Source organism: Miscanthus floridulus, chromosome 16, assembly GCF_019320115.1.
Source record: "Miscanthus floridulus cultivar M001 chromosome 16, ASM1932011v1, whole genome shotgun sequence".
NCBI classification, from domain to species: Eukaryota; Viridiplantae; Streptophyta; class Magnoliopsida; order Poales; family Poaceae; genus Miscanthus; species Miscanthus floridulus.
In genome coordinates this window covers 104796732-104821702 of record NC_089595.1, presented here as the reverse complement: position 1 = coordinate 104821702, position 24971 = coordinate 104796732, and the positions used below count along the sequence as shown (strand labels likewise).

Genomic DNA, 24971 nt, shown 5'->3' with positions numbered 1-24971 from the left:
CTTCCGGTCTAAGCTGACCGAACCTCTTGTACACCCCCTCCTTTCTCCTTCTCGTTTGTACCCCCACTACAGACTTCGAGCGCCTAGACTCAGGAATAAAGTCACCGACCGACCCCGACTAGATGTAGGGCATATTGCCCAAACCAGTATAAATCCTGTGTCATTGAGTGCTAGGCCACCTCCGATCACAACATACAACAAAACTATAAATATTTACTAGTTGGTCACTTTCTGCACCGACACAAGCCAATCTTCGATTGAGCTAAATCTCATAGAAAATATAGAGCTCAAAGAAGAGGTGAAAAGATCAAAGAACGATGTGATTCGGTTGAAGGGTAAGAAGAAAGCACAACCTTCTCAAGATAACCGTGATAACATGGTGAAGAAGCTTGAGAAGGGTTCAAACCTTGCTTCCTTCAAAATCCAACAAAAGAATCACATTTCAAACAAGTTGGCCAACCAAAAGAAAAGTGATGGACAAAGCGCTTGTCTCATGAGCAAGAAATTGGGGCATCCTACCAAGAAATACTCAATGTACAAAGAGGCAAGAAAGGAAGCCCAAGTTGCAACAAGAAGATGCTATGGATGCAATGAGATGGGCCACAAGGTTGATAGATGTTCATACAAGCAAAACAAGCATAGAGCAAACAAAGACCACATATGCTATGCTTGTAGAAGAAAGGGGCATCTAAGCTATGAATGCCCAAATGGTAACGCTCCTAAGACGAATATATTTGTTTATAATGATATGCTTAGGAAGACCATAAATGGAGTTAGCACTAGCAAGGTGATGTGTTCACCACAAACTAGTGCTAAAACCATTTGGGTGCCTAAGCACTTGTTGACTAACCCAAAAGGATCCAACAAGAGTTGGGTACCAAAGTGTGCTTAGGTTAATGAAGTAGGTATTTGATGATGAGATGAAGGCTTCAGGGTGGTTGAGCAAGTAAATTGAAAATATTCACTCAATCTATCAATCAATTCTCATCATAATCTCCTATATGGTTGACCCAAAGATAATTTAATGAATACATCATTTACTTTATCTTCACCATTGGTAATAAGTACCTAAACCTTATAGGATAGCCACTTTATTTGTTTTGTGCTCAATGACTCACAAATAGGCATATTTGTGGAAAATTGAAAGTGGCTAATTAGTTTTACTTGACAATTATCATGATTGTCATATGATGCTTTTAATAGCTCTCTAGTAGAGCAATTCATTTGTTGAGATGCAGGTATACAATAAATAATAGAGCTAGACGAAGAATCACAATCAGCGAATTAATTATTTTTGTTTTGCACCTATCGGATGTGTCTGGTATCACTACCGGACATGTCCGGCATGGCCAGGGATAGAAAGAAAGTGTTTTTGTTCTGCGTATTTTGGACATGTCTAGTATACCTATCGGACGTGTCCGGTATTACAGTAAATAGAGCACTGATGGAATTGCAACTGTGTCTTTGATCCATATATTTTCATATATCTTCAATTTACTCAGAAGCTTGTGGTTTACCAAATCTAAGTGAATTGTGAGCATCTCTTGAACTCAAATCTTGAATATGGCAAATTATTTAGTTGTGGTTCAAAATAGAAAATTGACTCCCAAATTCTTAATAGAATAAAGTGCTAATTGAAAGTCAATCAAATTACTTAAAGCACTTATTTAGGGGCAGTTTCTATTTTGCACCTTATGGACTAACAAATTTATCTAGCATTCTTTGTAGTCCTTAGGATGAAAAATTGATTTTGTATCTAGCATGATTATTTGGCAATCAAGGTCAACATAAAGATTATCATGCTATGTATCTTCTTAGTGGTATTTTTGTGGGCTCAAGGCAAAGGTATGTGTTTTACATACATGCATTATAAGTGCATCTAATGCCCTTTATATGTTAGAATGTGCATTTATGTGACATAGGAGAGATGTTTTTCAAAACTCATTACTAGCATGTGTAGGTGGTGTAAATTTGAAAAACTATTTAAATCTTGGTCTTTGTGACCTAGCCTTGTCATGTGATAATTATAGCTCTCCTTGATTGTTTGATTGGCTAATTACACATGACATGGCTTTTTTAAGTCCACAATCTACTATGTCTCACAATCTCTCTCTCAAGTAATCAAAATCTATATATGCCAAATATTTGGAAAAGAGAAGTGATACTCATGGCATTTAGATAAGAAAAGTATTTACACCTTGTTTGGATCAAGGACATACATGTTTTCGGATCAAGAAATGATAAAGAAGAGGATTGGAATTAAGTGAATGAAATTTGGAAAAAGATTAGCCAGCCCGCAAATATCGGACATGTCCGGTATGCCTACCGGACGTGTCTGGTATGAGTGGGGTTATAAAACAGTCGATACCCCTTCGACCAAGATAGTTCTCCTCCTTCCAGCCAACCTAGCCGCCTCTCTTTGACCTCCATTGGCGATTTCAAGTTTCCACCGTGAAAAGAAAGAGAGGGAGATTTGCATCAAGATCGAAGACTCCGGGACTTGGATTTCCAATCGTATCTTCATTCACTCTCTTAAGGTATCCTAATCCCGAACCTCATCCGATCTAAGCGGTTAGGGCATGATTTTGGAATTCCTTTGGTAGAGATGCTACATTACCTGTCTAGAAGCAATGCCCAAAGTTTGGATTGGATTGGTTGAAGATTGAGCGAAGGATCTCGATTAGGGTTGCTGTCCGCTCATACCGGACATCCAGTATGGGACAGCAGAGCAGATTTTGCTCCCTTGTTTCAATCTTCTTAGTGGTTGATTCTTAGGACTAAGTTTAATTGTCTATTATGTTTTGTGAACCTTGTTGACCTAGTTTGGTTGAGGTGATTATAAAGCATAAGATAATTACTCTTGTTTCTATGTTTCAACTAAAACAAGCTATCGTTTGGGCATGTATCTAAAATTCCTTGCAAATCTTTAGATATAGGACAACAACCATGAGCAGAAGATTGGAGCCTAGGTCCAAGCATAGGCATGATCCAGCACTAGAAAACACAAAAAGGCAAGACAAGAAATGCATCCCAGATATAGTCAGTAGGAGCAGGGCAGCAGTAGGGGACTCTCCAGGGCTACTAGGGGTGATCCATAGTACAAAGTGGGAGACAACAATTCTTCCTCTGACATAGATATAGAAGAGTATAGAGTGGAGCCTAGTACCAGAAAGAGGAAGAGCACTGATAGAGATTCAGATGGTGGCAGCTCAAATGATGAGCAAGAGATTGAGGAGGAGCAGGCTGTACCTCCAGCTCAACACCAGCTAGGTCAAGGTATGCACTATGGTTTACTTGAGCCACATCCACCTAGTGTACCCTCTTATGTCGCCAGAGTTGACTTTTGAGGGAAAGGCATGACCAGAAGGGCCAGAGATGAAAGAAGAATTGATCCAAGGGGCTTGTTTAGGATTCAGTTTGATCATCAATTTCAGACATCCTTTCATATGGTCTTCTACACTAGTGTGATCCTCACCAGGAACCTAGTGATTGCTCGATCTTAGTGGATTGACTAAAAGTACGTCAGAGATTTGCAGAAGGCCTCCATTGATCGCGCTATTGCCATTTATGAGCATACAGGGGTTTATGAGATTATGAAGTTCCAGCATGACTGGAACATAGATGTGGTAGCTCAGTTCTATGCCACCCTGTATGTTGAGGATGAGAGGCATATGCACTAGATGCTTGAGGGCTAGTGGTACAGTGTTGATTATGATGCTTTTGCAGCTCTACTTGGCTTCTCAAATGATGATCTTCAGAAAGATAGGATCCACACAGAGCAGGTGTTGCCTCTAGAGTAACTTGCCTACATGTACCCACTAGGGGGTGAGAGAGGAGCAGTGGGGAAGGTTCTAGGTCATCACCCTACTTATAGATACCTGGATAGGATGTTCAGGAAGACCATTGATTGCAAGGGTGGAGATAAGAGAAACATTGTAGATTACTCTAGGAATCTGCTCCATAGGATGACACCTGATGCATGACCTTTTAGCGTCTTTGACTTCATATGGTGCGAGATTAGGAGTGTCGACGAGAGGCCCCTCAAGGGCTATGGTTTTGCTCCCTACATCATGCACATAATTGAGCAGGTCACGGGGCATACCTTTGAGTATGACAAGGTACATAAGGCTCTAAAGATTATTGTAGACTTGCCTAAGGTTGGGGTACCTCTAGTAGGACCAGGAGGAGGAGTAGCAGCACCAAAGGCAGATGCACCTACAGGTGGTATAGCAATAGGACAAGCTTCCCCTCTACCACATGCTCCTTCATGTTCTTCTTCACATCATCATAGTCCTCCTTCTCCTATTTGCAAGATGTTTAGTGCTATCTTTGGGATGTGTAAGGACATACGGACCTGTCAATAGAAGGAGAGGGAGGCTAGGAGGAAGGATACTCGTACTTTGAAGCAGATTGCTTCTAGACTTATGCTTGATCCTCCTAGATCTCCACTATCATATGAGGTAGCTAGTGAGCCTAAGACTGAGGAGCAGCAGCAGGACAGGTACAACACAGAGTTTATTGAGTTCCTTTAGTGACAGCAGCAGCAGCAGGCTTCAGAGCACCCTGATACTTTACCACTATAGGCTCGGGTGCCTACTCACTCCCAGCCATGTCCTAGTGCTACAGACGAGTATGCTTCAGACTGGTGGAGTGACCTCACGGGTAGTTTCTATGACCCATCTGGTGCGGGTGGCTCTCATCCAGCCGGTGCTACATGCTCAGATGATGAGGATGTTGGTAGAGATGAAGATGATGATGAGTGATCATAGCTATTAGAGATAGCTTGTAGCCCCTTTGTCCTTAGTATGTCATTGTTGGACCTTTGTGGTGATAGATGACAAAGGGGGAGAGAGGCTGATTAAAGCTTCAGGATAGTTTCATTTACTTATCTTTGTACCTAAAGATATGTACTGTAGACTGTAGTTTCTTGAGCTTTATTAATGTAATCTTTTGAGCTAGATTGTATCATGTGAGAGATAAGACCCACTTATGCTTTATCTATGTATCTCTTGAGACATGATCTTTATTTATATTATTAGTGGCTTGTGGACTTGAGAAAATGTGTAATGAGTGCTATGTGTGACATACATGTGTTATATTTATTTTCATAAGGACTATGCATGCTAGAATGAAAATATTTGATGTGATGTCTTCATATTTATTCTTATGTGATATATCTTGTCATATGCATCACGGTTTTACTTGTCACACACACATGCACCCCACAGATGCAATGATTTAGGGGGAGTCTCCTATATGTTTTAGTATGTGCAATTGACATTTGAGGTCATTTTGTGGATTCTAATCATAAGCACATATTAAGAGGGAGCCTCTCATAAATCATTGAACCTAAAAGTTTAAATATTTATATTCTTTTGTAAGCTTTAATCAAGTTGTCATCAATCACCAAAAAGGGGGAGATTAAAAGTGCATCTAGCCCTTTAGTGGGTTTTGGATGATTGAATGATAACATGATTAAAGGTCTAACCCATTTGCTAAGTGTAGACAGGTAATAGGTTATCTCACAGGTACTTAATGAAAGTCAAAATAATGTGTTGTTGTATAAACAATCTAGTTCAAGCACAAGACAATAATGCAAATAGAATTCATATAAAAGGCTTATTTATTGTGGGATTTTCATGTACTATGTGAAAGCAAGCTCGTAAGAATTAATTAATGAGACATGAGGGATTGCATATGGAATGGTTTCATATTTGAAGCTTGCTAAATTGAAATGAAAAATATAACAATACAAATGAATGGATGATTCAACACAAGATGTGACCTGATGGCTTGAGATGGTGAAGATAGCAAGGAAATGCTTCGAGGTACTAAGCAAGGGTGAAGGGCAAGCGATGGCTTGGCGGCCGAAGAACCTAGCTAGGGTGAAGAAGGAAGTACTTGCATTTAGTTGAGGTACTAATCAAGCTATGATGGTCATGTCTTTGTGGAGGATCAAATCGCTATTGGAGTGTTTGATGGAAGTGACTTGATACATTTGGGATTATTCAAATTTGATAAATGGAATCAAGTCACGTGCTCAAGATGAATATGCTCAAGTGAAAAGATCAATATCAACATGTTGGCACCCTCATTTGATGAAGATTGGGATACATGGCTTTGGTTGAAAGAGATCAACTCAAAAGGTTTAAATTTGTTATACTTTTAAATTTGAGTTAATAGGAATGTCGTACTATTAAGAGGGATGCATCATGTTGATAGATAATGTTTCATAAGTGCTCAAGCCAACCCATGTGAGTTTTTAGAGTGTTTGAGAGACAAAAGAGCTAACTGATTTTTGCTTGTTTGTCCGGTATTGATACCGGACGTGTCTAGTATTTGCCCAGCAATGATAATATTGTTGATCTCGGGTTGGTTCATCAGGAGTTCCGATGTGAGTTAGAAGTTTTGACGGTCTGGAGTTGCGGCAATGGTCGGAAGTTCTGACATCTCGTGCTTAACTAACTTGGAGAGTTCACTGTGGTGGTTATACTGGACGTGTCTGGTATTAATACCAGACGTGTCCGATATGGATGGCCAGAAGACAACGACTAGTTTTCAAATGCCTTGAGGGTCAGGAGTTTCGACGTGAGTCAGGAGTTTTGATGGTCAGAAGTTCCGACATGAGTCGGGAGTTCCGACACCTCACATACTTTAACTCAGTTAACTTAGTTTCAAATGTGTTGAGGGCGGGAGTTCCGACATAAGTCGGGAGTTATGACGGTCGGAAGTTCCAGCATTCATCGGGAGTTTCGATGCCTCACAATGTTACTATAACTATCCGGTATGGAAACGGCTATAAAACGGCTAGTTTTTCCAAGGGGGCTATAAATACCCCCAAGCCTACACCTTTGGAGGCTGCTGATTCTACTGATATATATACATGTTTTTGAGTCTTGCCAACTCTCCTAAACCCTCTCTTAGTGAGTGTGTGATCCAAATCATAAAATCCATTTGTGGGTTAAGAGAGAATTTGAAAAAGAGAGCAAGCCACCACTTGAGCACTTGTGCATATTGTCAATCTCATGATTTGCATCTGTTACTCTTGGACTCTTCGGTCCTAGATGGCTAGGCATCATCGGAGAGCACCCAAGAGATTGTGGTGTGCCTCAGAAAGTTTGTAATGGTCGATTCTACCGCCTCGGAATCAACTAGTGGAAGGAGGAAAAGGAGTTGAAAAAGACTCTGGCTAAAGTGACCTTCGTGGTACCCTCTAGGGCTGACCTTCACTGGGTCGCCCATAGCCTCCTCAATGGAGAGTAGGACTCGGACGAGTTTGAACTTCGGTAAAACAAATATCGTGTCTCAATTCGCATTTCATTTGATATTTGTGTTGCTCTTGCTCTTGTGCAGGTTATCTGTGTATATTGTCATATCTAGTAGGTACCTACAATTTGATTTGAAGTTAGAAATCGAAAGAAGCAAGTTTAGGGCTATTCCACTAAAACCGTGTATACCGGACATGTCCAGTATTGATCATTGTGCCAGGTTGTTCTACAGAACACGTGTATACCGGACACGTCCGGTATACCTACCGAACACGTCTGGTATTTCCTGCCTGTGCTGAATATATTCATTCTCTGTTCTAACTTTGTATTGTAGGATTGTAACTTCTATATATATTCATTATACCTTGTTTACTTTATGGCTAACTTGTGAGGGGTGCTACTACACTTAATTTAGAGTTTCCATTTTAGAAACTCTCTTTACTAATCATTTCCGTATTTAAAGGTGTTAATTTTTAGAAATGCCAAAAGGTCCTAATGGCCAGAGGGGGTGAATAGCCTATTAAAAATTTCTACAACAACACTTAACAAACCGGTTAGATAATTATGAGGTGAAACAAGTGTTGCGCTAGCCTACTAAAATAGCAAGCCACCTACCATAATTCTAGTTTATATAATTTCTATCCACACAAAAGCTATGACACTACACTGAGTTAGTGTGCTCTCCAAAGCTAACTAAAGAGCCACACTAACCAAACTAACAAGCTCTCACAGCTAGCTACACTAAAGAGCTTGACAACCAATTTGCGGTAATGTAAAGAGAGTGAGCAATTTGTTTATACCATTGTGTCAAGGAAGGAGCCAATCAATCACAAGAATGAATACCAATGAAGACCAATCACCTCGGAATCAAATGATGACACAATGATTTTTTACCGAGGTTCACTTGCTTGTCGGCAAACTAGTCCTTGTTGTGGTGATTCACTCACTTGGAGGTTCATGAGCTAATTGGCATCACACGCCAAACCCTCAATAGGGTGCCGCACAACCAACACAAGATGAGGATCACACAAGCCACGAGCAATTCACTAGAGTACCTTTTGGTTCTCCACCGGGGAAAGGCCACGAACCCCTCACAATCACCACGATCGGAGCCGGAGACAATCACCAACCTCTGCTCGACGATCCTCGCTGCTCCAAGCCATCTAGGTGGCGGCAACCACCAAGAGTAACAAGCGAATCCCACAGCAAAACATGAACACCAAGTGCCTCTAGATGCAAACACTAAAGCAATGCACTTAGATTCTCTCCTAATCTCACAAAGATGATGAATCAATGATGGAGATGAGTGGGAGGGTTTTGGCTAAGCTCACAAGGTTGCTATGTCAATACAAATGGCTAAGCTAGTGAGCTTGAGCCGGCTATGGGGCTTAAATAGAAGCCCCCATGAAATAGAGCCATTGTACCCCTTCACTAGGCACAACACGAGGTGACTGGATGCTCCGGTCATATTGACCAGACGCTGGACCTTAGCGTCCGGTCATGCGATGCGTGCCACGTATCCCCTCTCTTCAAATGTTGATTGCCTGATCTCAATGGTCAAGTGATGACTAGACACAATAGCTCAAAGTGACCGGACGCTGAACCCCCACGTCCAGTCATTTCTAGTAAGCATCCAGAGATGACTTTTCATGACCGGACGCATCTGGTTATGCTTGACCGAACACAGCCAGCGTCCGATCAGTCACCCTCAACACTATGTGTTGCCACATTAGCAAGACCAGACACAACCTTCTAGTATCCGGTCAGTTTGTGACCCAGCGTCTAGTTAGAGACCGACGCTGCGTGCCCTGTGCTGCCACTGACTAGACGCACCGGTCTAACCGAGACCAGCGTCCGGTCACTTATAATGACCTCTATCTTTTCTATCTAGGGTACCGATGAAGTATCTTAACCCTTGCTCAAATATGCCAACCACCAAGTGTATCACCTTGTACACATGTGTTAGCATATTTTCACAAACATTTTCAAGGGTGTTAGCACTCCACTAGATCCTAAATGCATATGCAATGAGTTAGAGCATCTAGTGGCACTTTGATAACCGCATTCGGATATGACTTTCACCCCTCTTAATAGTACGACTATCGAACCTAAATATGATCACACTCTCTAAATGCCTCTAACATCTTACAAGTTCTCATTCTCTACTTGTGAACCCTTGGTTTCATCAAATTCAACATCATGACCTTCCTCAAGAGTACCACTATCCAAATTCCAAACTCTATATGCTATGCTAGTGGTTGAATAACCAAGTAGGAATCCTTCATCACATTTTTTTCAAACTTGCCCAATCTAGTGCCTTTCTTTAAGATATAGCACTTGCAACCAAAGACCCAAAAATATGCAATGTTGGGCTTTCTACCATTCAAGAGCTCATATGGTGTCTTCTCTTTCAATGGGTGACAATAGAGGCGATTGCTACAATAGCAAACCGTGTTGATAGCTTTGGCCCAAAAAGATTGACTCACATTGTACTCACTAAGCATAGACCTTGCCATATCAATAAGTGTTATATTTTTCCTCTCAACAAGGCCATTTGATTATGGAGTGTACTTGGCCGAGAATTGATGTCTAATTCCAAATTCATCACACAACTCATCAATTCTAGTGTTATTGAACTCACTACCATTGTCACTTACTCTCTTGATGGTTGTTTTAAACTCATTGTGAATGCCCTTGATAAATGATTTGAATATTGCAAACACATCACTTTTGTCCACTAGAAAGAATACACACGTGTATCTAGTATAATCATCCACTATCACAAAGCCATATTTGTTACCACTGATGCTAGTGTATTGTGTTGACCCAAACAAATCCATGTGCAATAACTCAAATGCTTTACTAGTGCTCATCATGCTTTTCTTGGGATGGGTGTTTCCAACTTGTTTTCTGGCTTGACAAGAGCTACAAAGCTTATCCTTTTCAAACACAACATCTTTCAAGCCTCTAACCAAGTCATGCTTAACCAATCTATTCAATTATTTCATTCCAACATGACCAAGCCTTCTATGCCATAACCAACCCATGCTAGACTTAGTGAACAAGCATATAGATAATCTAGCTTCACTAGCATTGAAATCAACCAAGTATAGATTCTCATATCTAAAGCCTTTGAAGATCAAGTTAGAGCCATATACACTTTTGATCTCTATATCATCTACCCTAAATATATATTTGAATCCAAGATCACACAATTGAGCCACAGATAGCAAATTAAAGTTCAAGCTCTTTACTAGCAACACATTGGATATGCTCATGTCATTGGATATTGCAATCTTACCAAGCCCTTTGACCTTCCCTTTGCCATTGTCACCAAATGTGATACTATAATAACCATTATTGCCATTGGTGTTGATTGAGTTGAACATTCTTGCATCACTGGTCGTGTGTTGAGTGCACCCACTATTAAGAACCCAATGCCTTCCTTCAGCTTTGTAATTGACCTACAAAAGAAGATTAATTATTTTTAGGTACCAAAACTTGCTTGGGTCCTTGAAGGTTAGTTACTAAACTCTTTGATACCCGAATGGCTTTCTTCTTTGAGCTTATCCATGGTTTACCAATGAACTTAGCCTTCACACCATTTATACCCTTAGTAAGCACATAGAAAGAATTACTCTTAATTGAGGATACATTAGTATTTTTGTTCTTGTTCTTGCACTCATGCTCTTTATGACCAACTTGCTTGTAACTAGTGCAAAACCGACCATTGTTCTTTACAAAACTAGTCTTATGAGGAGCAAAGGCCGCCTTGCCTTTCTTGGGGGTATAGCCCAATCCCTCTTTATAGAGAGAAGCTCTTTGGCTACCCAAGCACATAAGCAAGTGGTCCTCACCACCATAGGCTTTAGCTAAGGTGTGAGTGAGCTTATTGACCTCTTTCTTGAGGTTCTCATTCTCAACCATTAGTGAGGTATCATAAGTGAAACCATCACTACTAGATGAGGTAGAAGTAGAAGTACTATAAGAAGGGTTAGTGGGAGCAACAATGATAGGCATAGATAATAATTCATCAATTATATCGCAAGTTAAGTCTATATTGCAAGTTTCAACATGCTTCTTTTTATTTTGCTCATCGAGCAAAGAGGAATAAGCTTTTTCAAGCTTCTTGTAAGCCTTGCCAAGCTTCTCATGGGCTTCCTCTAGTCTCTCATGAGTTTCTTTGAGCTCATCAAGGGCTTTCTTAAGGGCTTTTACCTCCTTATTCAAGCTCTTGCATTCCCTTATCTTAATGTCAAAGTGTTCTTTAGTATCTTCTAGCATGTCAAATAATTCATCTTTAGTAGGTTCATCATCATCACTATCACTATCATTTTCATTATCATGTTCATCATTACTTTCATCATCATAAATTTGTACCTTAGTGGCCTTAGCCATGAAGCATGATGGAGTGTCGAAGAGAGAAAGCTTCTCATTGATAGCAATGCTTGCAAGTGCCTTCTTCTTTGTAGTCTTGTCATCATCACTATCATCATCATCATCACTTGAGGAAGCATCACTATCCCAAGTGACCACATATGAACCACCCTTCTTCTTCTTGAATGTCATCTTGTCCTTCTTCTCTTTCTTTTCCTTTTTGTCCTTCTTGTTCTTCTTGTTGTCATCATTATTGTCGCTATTGTATGGACATTGAGCAACAAGATGATCTTTGCTTCCACATTTGAAGCACCTTCTTGACTCTTCCTTGTTCTTGGATGAAGATTTCTTTCTTCTAGCATGGTACCCTTTCTTCATTATGAATTTACCAAATTTCTTGACAAAGAGAGCCATCTTCTCACCATCATCATCATCCCATGAGCCATCATCTTCACTTGATATATCTTGCTTTGCCTTGCCCTTAGATGATGCGGCTTTGAATGCCATGCTCTTCTTCTTCTCATCCTTCTTCTCATCTTTCTTCTCCTTCTTTTCTTCCTTCTCATCATCATCTCTATATATATCATCGGTCATTATATCTCCCAACACTTGGTTTGGTGTCATGGTGTCCAAACCGCTCCTTACTAGAATAGTGACCAATATGCCAAATCTTGAAGGTAAGCATCTTAAGAACTTGTGGGAGAAGTCCTTATCCTTTACCTCTTCTCCAAGTGCTTTGAGATCATTGACAAGCACTTGAAACCTATGAAACATCTCTGGCACACTCTCATCCTCCTTCATCTTGAAGCTTGCAAACTTCTCTTTGAGAATATATGCCTTTGCACCCTTCATGGCTTGAGTGCCTTCAAATGATTCCTCTAATTTCTTCCACGCCTCATGAGCCATCTCAATATTCTTGATTTGCTCAAATGTTCTCTTACCAATTGTATCATGAATGGCACTTAGAGCAATGTCATTGTTTTGGAGAAGCACTTCTTCGGACACGGTGGGATTCTCTGGATCACCAATCTCAATTTTGGTTTCTACCACCTTCCACACCTTTCTATTGATTGACTTGATATATGTGGTCATCTTTGACTTCTAATAAGGATAATTTGTGCCATCAAATTGGGGTGGCTTCTTTGTGTTGTTGATTTGAACCATTTTTATACCAAAGGTTGTTAAGCCTCAAATCACGGTGACCTCAGCTCTGATACCACTTGAAAGGTCCTAATGGCTAGAGGGGGGTGAATAGCCTATTAAAAATTTTCTACAACAACACTTAACAAACTGGTTAGATAATTATGAGGCGAAGCAAGTGTTGCGCTAGCCTACTAAAATAGCAAGCCACCTACCACAATTCTAGTTTATATAGTTTCTATCCACATAAAAGCTATGACACTACACTAAGTTAGTGTGCTCTCAAAAGCTAACTAAAGAGCCACACTAACCAAACTAACAAGCTCTCACAACTAGCTACACTAAAGAGCTTGACAACTAGTTTACGGTAATGTAAAGAGAGTGAGCAATTTGTTTATACTGCCATATCGAAGAAGGAGCCAATTAATCACAAGAATGAATACTAATGAAGACCAATCACCTCATAATCAAATGATGACACAATAATTTTTTACCGAGGTTCACTTGCTTGCCGGCAAGCTAGTCCTCGTTGTGGCAATTCACTCACTTAGAGGTTCACGAGCTAATTGGCATCATATGCCAAACCCTCAATAGGGTGCCGCACAACCAACACAAGATGAGAATCACACAAGCCACAAGCAATTCACTAGAGTACCTTTTGGCTCTTTGTCGGGGAAAGGTCAAGAACCCCTCACAATCACCATGATCGGAGCCGAAGACAATCACCAACCTCTGCTTAACGATCCTCACTGCTCCAAGCTATCTAGGTGGCGGCAACCACCAAGAGTAACAAGTGAAACACGAACACCAAGTGTCTCTAGATGCAAACACTCAAGCAATGCACTTGGATTCTCTCCCAATCTCACAAAGATGATGAATCAATGATGGAGATGAGTGAGAGGGCTTTGGCTAAGCTCACAAGGTTGCTATATCAATACAAATGGCCAAGCTAGTGAGCTTGAGCCGGCCATGGGGCTTAAATAGAATCTCTCATGAAATAGAGCAGTTGTACCCCTTCACTGGGTACAACACGGGGTGACCGGATGCTGTGGTCATATTGACCGGATGCTGGACCTCAGCGTCCGATCACGCGATGCGTGCCACGTGTCCCCTCTCTTCAAATGTTGATTGGCCGATCTCAATGGTCAAGTGACGATCGAACGCAGCAGCTCAAAGTGACCGGACGCTGAGCCCCAGCGTCCGTTCGTTTCCAGTAAGCATTCAGAGATGACTTTTCACGACTGGACACGTCCGGTCATGCTTGACCGAACACAGCCAGCATCCGGTCAGTCACCCTCAACACTGTGTGTTGCCACATCAGCAGGACCAGACGCAGCCTTCCACCGTCTGGTCAGTTTGTGACCCAGCGTCCGGTCAGAGACCGACGCTGCGTGCCCTTTGCTACCACTGACCCGATGCACCGGTCCAACCGAGACCAGCGTCCGGTCACTTATAGTGACCTCTGTCTTTTCTGTCTAGGGTGCCAGTGGCACCGTCGGACTATCCGCACTCAACGGGCAGACACTCCGCCGCTGAAGTATCTTAACCCTTGATCAAATGTGCCAACCACCAAGTGTATCACCTTGTGCACATGTGTTAGCATATTTTCACAAACATTTTCAAGGGTGTTAGCACTCCACTAGATCCTAAATGCATATGCAATGAGTTAGAGCATCTAGTGGCACTTTGATAACCGTATTCCGATACGAGTTTCACCTCTCTTAATAGTACGGCTATTGAACCTAAATGTGATCACACTTTTTAAGTGTCTTGATTACCAAAACAAAATGGCTCCTACTATTTATACCTTTGCCTTGAGCATTTTGTTCTTCTCTTTCTTCTTTTCAATTCCAAGCACTTGATCATCTCCATGGCATCACCATCTTCATGTCATGATCTTCATTTGCTTCACCACTTGGAATGTGCTACCTATCTTATGATCACTTGATAAACTAGGTTAGCACTTAGGGTTTCATCAATTTACCAAAACCAAACTAGTGCTTTCAGCATCCTAGGTCCTTTCAATAAGTGCGTATATCCATTTAATGCGGCATGAAGAACACATACTTCATAGAGAAGGTGGAGATGTTTATACGGAGACTACATTTATTACTCAATTGCTCCATCGTGATGGAAAGGCTGATGCAACGACATTAAGTTATAGTAGAGATGACATGATTCAAACATGGGTCCAAAACTATTTAGACGCTGATATGGTAAGTTTGACCACAAGATCTGATATATGCTATTTTCTGTTGATTGAAACATATGGAAAAAATTTAGAAAAATCTCTATTACTACAGGTGTTTCTTCCAATTAATATTGAGAAGTATCACTGGTACCTAGCAGTTGTCAATGCTTTGGTAGGACAGATACATGTTTTGGATTCTTTCGAAGAAAATATGTTACAATGGCAAGATCTCGACTACACGGTATGACTTAATGATTTGTTGTATACAAATACATAATATTTTTTAAAAATTTGTTAAAAACCTTTTCTAAAACTTGGTGTTCCGGTCATAGCAGTTAATAGGAATGTAAAGATTAATAAAGCATGCAACAAAGTATAGTCAGCTAAACCAAAACAAATGGGAAAAGGGTATCGGAGTGGCATCTTGGCCAAAAATACATAAGATCATCGAAAAATGCAGACAAATGGGTAAAGGATCATCTAACTTGTTGTGTATATGACATTGTCGTACTGGCAATGGTATCTTTATCACTCATATTTGAATTTTTTAATATTACACAGTGTAAGTTGTGGTTTATGGATGATTAATTTCATGGAGTATTGGACTGGAGCTTCTTTATCTGACCATGTGACTCAGGTAATTTCATAGGAATATTTCTAAAAATAGTCATTTTTGGACTTGTTAATATATTAGGACTTACTCATATTTTCATGATGAGATAAGTAACTTTAGGTTCAAGCTATCTGCGATCTTGTATAACTCTCCATTAAACATAGCTAGAGGGGAAAAGGATGATGTGCAAGATAGTGAGACCAGCCATAATCTGGATGATGCTGTCATAATGTTCGATGATATGGACGATGTGTCTTTTTTACTGTCGGGTACAATAACATGGACAAACAAGACAGACCTATTAAACATCCATTTGATGGCCAATGGTGAACCTTTGGAGTAAGTCATTCTAAAGAAATTTATTTTGTTTTAATTTGGATATTTCCATTGCCCATGAAAGAATTGCTAGAATAAGTAATTTATTGCTTGTCCTTATTTTTTTTAGCAAAGAATAGATCCGAAGCACACGACCATATACAATTTCTTTAAATGCAAGAAACATTAGAGATATTTTAGATGAGAACAAAGAGATGGATCATGATTGCTTCAATATAGCAATTCGGATGGCTGCGCAGAATAAATTCTTGTTGACGAAGAATCAAAAACAAAAATACCACTTTATGAATCTCCAGTTTGCTATAAGTTCATCTAATTATTAATTCTATAATTAATCAAATACTTATAAATTTTGCAAAATCAACAGTCCATAACACAGTTTGGACAAGATCTGCGATGTTGTGGCAAACTAGACCACAAGAAACTGGCAAAAGTGCTCGAGTGCTGGTCTGACATGGAATACAAAATTAAAGATTGCAGCAATGTAAGATATGTTCAGTGTACTCCTTTATATTTTATTTATATGTATTATACTTTTTTTAAACACTTATATTCTACATGTCTATGTTTTTAGATTCTACTGCCATATTATTGAGATGGACTATATACTTTATTCATAATGGACATGCAAAAGAAAACTATGCACATTATGGATCCACTCTCAGATGATGTATGTTACAAGGGTTATGATCAAATCATGCCATATATAACTACATTTCACACTATTGCTAAAATGTTCAGTCTCGCTATGAAACTGATAAATTCTAAGTGCGACGGTAATATTTATTATTGTAAGCGAATATTCCCTGCATGTGTTACAAAAGTTCAAAAACATAAAGACTGATAATCACCTATAATATGTTTCATCTTTCTTATTATCACAAAATAGTTATTTGATTTATGTACAATAAATCAAACAAATGCCCATCTCCAGAAAATTAGGAGGCTTCCTTGTATACATTCATGAAGTCATGGGATGGTGTAAGATTGCCACCGATCAACACTGTAAACATATATTCTATACACTACATACAAAATTAATAACTTAACTTATTATATCTACTATGCACAGCTATCAAATTCACTGATGATGGATTTTTTTGGGACATTATTAGGAGCCATGTAAACGAATGTTTTGACAATTTTTCTGAAGATCTCCAAGCCATGATTAAGGACTTAGACAGAATGTAACTTAAATGGTTATATGAGAAAAAACTTTACTATGACTTCTTAGTTTTCCGGATTGTATACATGCTCAAAGATATTGTGTAAAAGTTGAACTATGAAAAAAAACATTGATTGTTTTCATGTGCGTCTTCAAGATAAATTCGTTGCGTTAGCACGGATATTATACTAGTAATCATCAAGGATGGAGTCATTGTGTGTGATTGGTTGATTGCATAATCATTACCTGTGATTGGTTGATTGCATATGCGATATGCCACAACTAGGCTCATAGGATGCAAATTCCTACTTACTGGTAGCTTGTACCACGTTGGCCTAGCTCGCATGATGTAAAAAGGACCTCTCCGTCTGGCTATGCAGATACATAGATTTTGGGCGTTTCTCTGGAACCAAACTAGTTGAGCGTAGATGTTTACCTAACTAATGATGTTTATTAGTGCAGGACTAGTACAGATCAAGTGATATTAAAGCATTTTAAAGATTTTTAAGGCATGGTAAGTTAGAATAAGGACTCTAAGAGTATAATTACAGAAAACAAAAATCATGGTCACAAGCTGGACATGAAAACAATCAACGGGCCCAAAGTCAAGATAATCCATGAGGAAATAAAACAACTGTTTGTGATGATGCAATGTTTTTTTAATAATTACACGGTACAACCTAGACGTTTACAGCACGCACGTATACTCACCTCTACAGACACACATACACAAACTTTATCCCTATGAGCACCTACGAAGGATTGAGCCGACCGATCTTGAGATTCACGAAGTCACCACTGGCGCCTCGCTGTCGACGAAAATATCACCCACCACTGAAAGCATAGCGCCGTTAAATCCTGGAACAAATTCAGAAAAATACGAACACCCGTGCCAAGTTAAGGACTTAAATTTGGATGGACATGTTTTACCACAAGGAACCCGATCAGTTCACAACGTTGATGCAATGTTGTGTTAGAGAAATGCTTAGGTCCTGTTTGATCCGGCCCCTCTAAATTTTCAAGCTCAAAAAAAATTTAGAGCACTTTAGCTCAGATTTAAGTTCTAAAGCTCTAATATGAAGTGTGCTAAAGTTTAGAGCTAACTACATCTCATGCAATTAACAACTACATCTGAAGCTCTAATATGAGTTGCGCTATGTTTAGAGATATTCCATGACCGGCAAGTTGAGGAAACGTTGCTTATGGAAATGCTAAACTACACCTAATGCAATTAATAATTACTGATATGACACCCCTCAAAATCGGGGGCCATGTTCCATTGATCATCGTCCACACCGAACCTGCTATTATATGACCATTATTACAAAGAAGTGATTTTATACTGATTTTGTGAACCGGTTCTCGTAAATATAATAAAAGGTTGGGTGCTACCAAAATTAACGTCTCCTGATTCACTTCTTCCCACCGTCGCGCGGCGTCTTCATCTCCAGCGTGGGCACACGGTGCCCGTCGCGCGGTTGCTGCCGACGCCGGGTCGACCCTGCTCGCCAACGTCTACCCGTACTTCGCCTACAGGGACAACCCGCGCGACATCACGCTCGGCTACGCGACGTTCCAGCCGGGCACGACCGTGAGGGACGACGGCAACGGGCTCACCTACACGAACATCTTCGCCGCCATGGTGGACGCCATCCACACCGCGCTTGAGAAGGCCGGGGCGCCCGGTGTCAGGATCGTCGTGTTGGAGAGCAGGTGGCCGGCGGCCGGCGGGTTCACGGCGGCCGTGGACAATGCGCGGAGGTACAACCAGGGCCTGATCGATCATGCCTACCGCGGCACGCCCAAGAGACCCGGAGCGCTGGAGACACGAGAACCAGAAGACCGAGCATCTGACGGAGAGGAACTTTGGCTCTTCTACCCCAACAAGGAGCCTGTCTACTCGATTACCTTTCCCAATTAACATTTCGAGAGAAAAAAAAGCTTTCCCAATTAACATGGCGTTAAGGTTTGGAGCGGCAGATGGATGCCACTGGATTATGTTCACCGTACATCCTGTGTGCTATGCAGCGTCGATGAAGAAATCATGTTTACAACAAAATACATGGTTCGTCCATGTTAAACTATGGCAGAGAGCTGATTTGAATGGTTTTGAGAGTTTAAGAACAATTTTTTTTATGGGTACAACTGGACGCAACACAACCCGCGTATTCCACACTCACACCATAAGCACACGCGCGTGTGCGCATCCGTATACACGTAAGGAAAAGATTGAGAGACTTTCTAGCTTCCAATGCACGCGTCCTTATACACACCAAGAAAAGATTGAGAGGCATTTTAACCTTCAGTGCACGAAAAACATGCACTACCATCAAACTTGCACGCATGCGTGTATCCTACTTTTTCTAGAAAAAATCTAGAAAAAAGTGCAACACCAGGTTTGATTCCACTGGCCTACTATTGGACTATAAAGGCCCTTTGGCTAAGAATAAATTATTTAATTTTGAAGTTCGAGAACAAAAATCAGATTACAACAATAGTTTAGAAAGGTAGCCGTAGATGTAAAGATAGAGATTTTGTGTCCAAAAGTCCAAAACAAAAGGTCTAGCTGCCAAGTGGACTTGGGGCAAATAGTCCCAGGCCGACCAAACAGTTGGGTCCATCAGAAGAAGCCACGAGCCCACGACCCACTCAAAACTCAAAATCAACTAAAACCCCGTCGTCGTCGTCGAGCCGGTTCCCCTCCTCCCCCAAAACCCTAGGCGGCCGCCCACCCGCCCGCCTTCCCCCTCCCTTTTCTCCCGCCATGAACTACCGCTTTCAGAACCTCCTCGGCGCGCCGTACCGCGGCGGCGACGCCGTCTTCGCGGGAGACTCGCCCGTTCTCCTCTCCGCCGTCGGGAACCGCGTGGCCTCAACCGACCTCGCCGCCTCCTCGTCCCTCACCCTCCCCTTCGAGTCCTCGTCCAACGTCACCCGCCTGGCCGCCTCCCCCTCGGGCGACTTCCTCCTCGCGGCCGATGACAACGGCCGCGCGTTCTATGCCAACCTCCGCCGCCGCGCCGTCCTCCACCGCGTCTCCTTCAAGGGCGCGCCTTCAGCTATCCGCTTCAGCCCCGACGGTCAGCTCATCGCCGTGGCCGTCGGGAAGGTCGTGCAGATCTGGCGCTCGCCGGGCTTCCGCAGGGAGTTCTTCCCCTTCCACCTCCTCCGCACCTTCCCGGGCTTCGCCGCTGGCGTGACAGCATTCGATTGGTCCCCGGACTCTGCGTTCCTCCTCGCGTCCTGCAAGGACCTGACAGCTCGGCTCTTGCCTGTCAAGAAGGGACTAGGAGGCAAGCCCTTCCTCTTCCTTGGCCATCGCGCGGCTGTCGTAGGTGCCTTCTTTGCCACGGATAAGAAGACAGGGAGAGTCAAGGGGGTTTATACAGTCTCCAAGGATGGAGCTATCTTTACATGGAATTTGGTGGAAGGAAATGAGGAAAATGATACTTCACCTCCGCCATCACCAGGGACGCCAGAGCAGGGGTCAGAACAGAATGATGTCATGGAACTGGATGATGGGAGCAGGAAAAGGAAGATTTTAGGAGAATTGGAGGAACCAGACACTAAGCTGCATTTGGCAAAATGGGAGCTGCGGGAAAAGCATTTCTTCATGCAGTCACCGGCTAAGTTAACAGCATGTGATTACCACTGGGAGCTTGACATGGTGGTGGTTGGATTCTCTAGTGGAGTATTTGGGCTGTACCAGATGCCAGACTTTGTGTGCCTCCACTTGCTGTCAATATCAAGAGAGAAGATCACCACTGCTATTTTCAACAGTTTGGGGAATTGGCTCGTCTTTGGATGCGCCAAACTTGGGCAGCTTCTGGTGTGGGAGTGGCGGTCGGAGAGCTACATTTTGAAACATCAGGGACACTACTTTGATGTGAATTGCATTGCGTACTCACCAGATTCTCAGTTATTGGCCACTGGAGCTGATGATAACAAAGTCAAGGTGTGTGCTAAGTGATAGCATCTACAATCTCAATCATGCCCTGCTCTTCTTTTTTGCTATGCATGATCTCCATTGTTTGTGTGATTGTGTGAACACACAATCTCATCTCACAGGAATTGTTGATATGCACTCCTTTTTGCTCAATCCATTGAAAACTGAATGTTACATATGATGATCTTTTTCCTGATCATACTATCTAGTGCTGCATGAGATAGCCAGAGAAACTTTGCTTCATAATTTAAGTCCAAATCACTAAACTGGTCCTCCAACTTCGTGCAATTAGAAGCTAACTCTGTCCTTGCCTCACTGAGCTGCTTAGTGCTTACTCGTACCACACTTATTTATTCAAATGAAAGAGTAGTGCCTGCTATCGGTATTTGGTGATAACATTAATTTTGCAAAAAATATTTAATAAATCTATTTAATTAGTGTTAATGTCCTGCACAAAAAGTTTGATAATGTAACTCATGTGTTGCAGGTCTGGACAGTTTCATCTGGGTTCTGTTTCATAACATTTTCGGAGCATACAAATGCTGTTACTGCAGTTCATTTTATGGCCAATAACCATTCTCTTCTAAGTGCCTCACTTGACGGGACTATTCGAGCATGGGATTTGTTCCGCTATCGCAACTTCAGAACATTTACCACCCCTTCACCTAGGCAGTTTGTTTCTTTAACCGCAGACCAGAGTGGAGAAGTAATATGTGCTGGAACACTTGATTCATTTGAGGTGTGTGTATGCAGCAACCTTTTATCCCCCAAAATTTTCATGTCTTGTGCTTCACATCAAGCTTCGTTGACAATCAAAACATTTCCATGCAGATATTTGTTTGGTCAATGAAAACTGGTCGATTGTTGGATGTACTCAGTGGCCACGAAGGACCAGTGCATGGTCTAATGTTTTCTCCAATCAATGTAAGAGAATGCTTTGATATATTTTCTTTGACTTTCTTTTCAGAACTACAATTAGTTACAAAAGTCACTACTTTATGATTCTGCAAGAGCATTTTGTTCCATTTCAGTATTTTCTGTTCTGTGTGTTATGTAAGTTCATCAAAGCAATAACTGGGCTTTGTTGGGTAGGCTATTCTGGCTTCATCATCATGGGACAAAACTGTTCGCCTTTGGGATGTCTTTGAGAGCAAGGGTGCAGTGGAAACCTTTCAGCACTCACACGATGTTCTTACTTTAGCTTATCGACCCGATGGAAGGCAGATAGCATGCAGTACTTTAGATGGCCTAATCCATTTCTGGGATCCATCTGATGGTTTGTTGATGTATACCATTGAGGGCCGCAGGGATATTGCTGGGGGTCGCCTCATGACTGACAGGAGATCTGCAGCTAATACAAGTATAGGAAAGTACTTCACAACGTTGTGCTATTCTGCTGATGGAAGTTCTATTTTAGCTGGAGGAAACACTAAATATATTTGCATGTATGATGTTGGAGAACAGGTCAGCAAATCTTTCTTGGCATGATTGTATTTGTACCTTGAAGCATAGTTGTATACCAACAACTATGAGTGTGTCTTCAGTTTTGGTCCTGCACCTGCATTTTGAATACTCTCTAGATACTTGCTGGATATTATCTACTACCATTATCTAACCAATGTTCTATCTTTCTGCTTAATTTTCGAAATATTTACATGTTGTCATCATGCCATGGAACCCAAATCTGAAGCTGTAGTAGTCTGACTTTTCTCCATTTTGCTATGGCGAACATACTTTTAGGCTAAAATACATAACCACATGATCTTGACGTTGTTTTTGCTTGTACACATATCTTGGTATGAAATAATGCTAGAAACCTTTTTCATTTTATCTAGAGAAATTCCATTATGTACTACTGAAACTACATGATTCGTAAAATGCCATTCATTGTGGGTTGGCATCTTTGAATGGTGAGCATATGGGGGTATGCGATGGAAGATAAGTAATTGCCCTTGTTTTAATGTGTTTCTTTGAGCAGGTGCTGTTGCGTAGATTCCAGATCACTCGCAATCTCTCATTGGATGGAGTTCTTGATTTTCTGAACTCAAAGAAGATGACAGATGCTGGTGCACTAGATCTAATTGACGATGAAGACAGTGATGTTGACGAAGGAATTGATCGACAGACTAGAGGAAACCTAGGGCTTGGTTTACCTGGATCAATGGCAAATCGTGGAAGACCCATAGCTCGGACAAAATGTGTTAAGTTTGCTCCAACTGGAAGATCGTTTGCTGCAGCGACCACTGATGGTGTTTTATTGTACTCAGTTGATGAATCATTTATTTTTGATCCAACGGACCTTGACATTGATGTTACGCCTGAGGTATTGACTTCATGCCCTTTCTTGTTGTGTATTACCTATTGAAATTTTTTTGAAGGCAATTACCTATTGAAAATTGAAATTACTCTAATCAATTTGCAAATTTCTGTGTTTGGTATTTGTAGAATGTAGAGGAAGCTCTTGCAGAAAACCAACAACAGAGAGCCCTTATACTTAGCCTTCGGTTAAATGAGGACTCCTTGATTAAGAAGTGCATATTCACAGTTGATCCATCCGATGTAAGAGCAATTTGTTCAGCAATTCCTTACAAGTATCTCCAAAGATTGATTGATGCTTTTGCTGGTCTCTTGGAAAGTTGTCCCCATCTGGAATTTATCCTCCTGTGGTCTCAGGTATCATCCTCATTTTCATTTTCGTCCCAAGATTATACCTGATGTTTTGGTTCATATACCATATATTAATCTCATTCTTTTCTTTTTATCATATAGGAGCTATGTAAGATCCATGGCCACTATATTCAACAGAACTCCAGAACTTTGCTTCCTTCTCTGAAATCACTGCAGAAGTCTATAACAAGACTACATCAGGATTTGGCAGACACTTGCTCTTCTAATGAGTACTTGTTGAAATATCTGTGCACTGCTGGTACAAAGAATTAGGTTGTGCTGAGAAATACTTAGTTCAGTGGGCAACATCTTTACTGATCTCCTTGACTGCGATTTCTATAGGAGGTTGATGTGTTTGCAAACCCAGACACGCATGCGAGCTCTGACCACTTCAGTAGCTCTGCTTGGGACCTCTAGGGCTGGATTGGCATCTGTGCTTAATCCTGTGGACAGTGGCTGTTGTGTTCAGCATACTGAACCGAAGCAACAATGCAACATGATCGATGCTCCGGAGAAAGTTGAGCGGGGTCTGGTTTTGTTGTCAGGGACCATTGACAGTTGGCGATTTTGTATTTTTCCTCGGATCTGTGTTCGTATGTGTACCTAATCAGAGGAGGGTTGTTAGCCGATTTGTTAGAAACGAGAGAAACGTGTTATCAAATGTTTGAATCAGAACTGGAAATTGATATTTGTAATGAATCGAATCGGAGATCTATGTTATATTCACTGCAGTTATTTATTTCTGCTGTGATGTTCTGAAGTTTGTCTGCTACGTGGAATTTCCAGAGCCTGGCAAAGTTGGATGGAGCCGACGGATTTTAGGTATTTCCTCAGTGCTGAATTAGGGAGCAAGCCTTCCAAATGGTATCAGGTTGTTTACGGCACGCCGGCTTTGCGGGCTTTTTGGGGCCGGAAAGTCTGCGAGTCTTTTATCATTCTACCACTAGAACTACTGTCTTAGTCTGATTTCTTCCTCAAACTTTAAAATCAGATATTCTACTCACTTCGAACTTTTGAAACCATTCATATTACCTCTGTGCCCTGGTTTGAAGTGGTTTACCTCCTTATCCATTTTTTAGTTCAAAAAAACACTTTGAGAAGTTTTTTTTCAAGGTTTTAAAATTCTGAAGATAGATTGGGATACACCAAATATCCAAATAAGATATTCAGAGCCCATGAAATTATATCTATATGGGATAAAAAAAGATTTAGCTTTAGCAAATGCAAAAATATTCGGAAGTATCTAGAAAATTTTCAAAATATTTTAA

At 41.1% G+C, this 24971-nt stretch overlaps 2 protein-coding genes across 2 annotated transcripts; both read left to right on the top strand.

Annotated features, from left to right (window-relative positions):
• The first annotated feature begins 2309 nt into the window (after positions 1-2309).
• On the top strand, positions 2310-19011 carry LOC136511188 (glucan endo-1,3-beta-glucosidase GV-like). Its single transcript, XM_066505359.1, has 3 exons — positions 2310-2316; positions 3136-3276; positions 18542-19011. Exons 1-3 carry the CDS (start codon positions 2310-2312, stop codon positions 19009-19011), a joined length of 618 nt encoding a protein of 205 aa, XP_066361456.1.
• Positions 19012-19802: 791 nt separating this feature from the next.
• On the top strand, positions 19803-24463 carry LOC136513848 (periodic tryptophan protein 2-like). The gene is made up of 7 exons (XM_066507822.1): positions 19803-21045; positions 21524-21775; positions 21868-21960; positions 22129-22500; positions 23015-23359; positions 23482-23709; positions 23806-24463. The coding sequence occupies exons 1-7, from the start codon at positions 19855-19857 to the stop codon at positions 23974-23976; spliced, it is 2652 nt and encodes an 883-aa protein (XP_066363919.1). The 5' UTR covers positions 19803-19854; the 3' UTR covers positions 23977-24463.
• Positions 24464-24971: the final 508 nt, after the last annotated feature.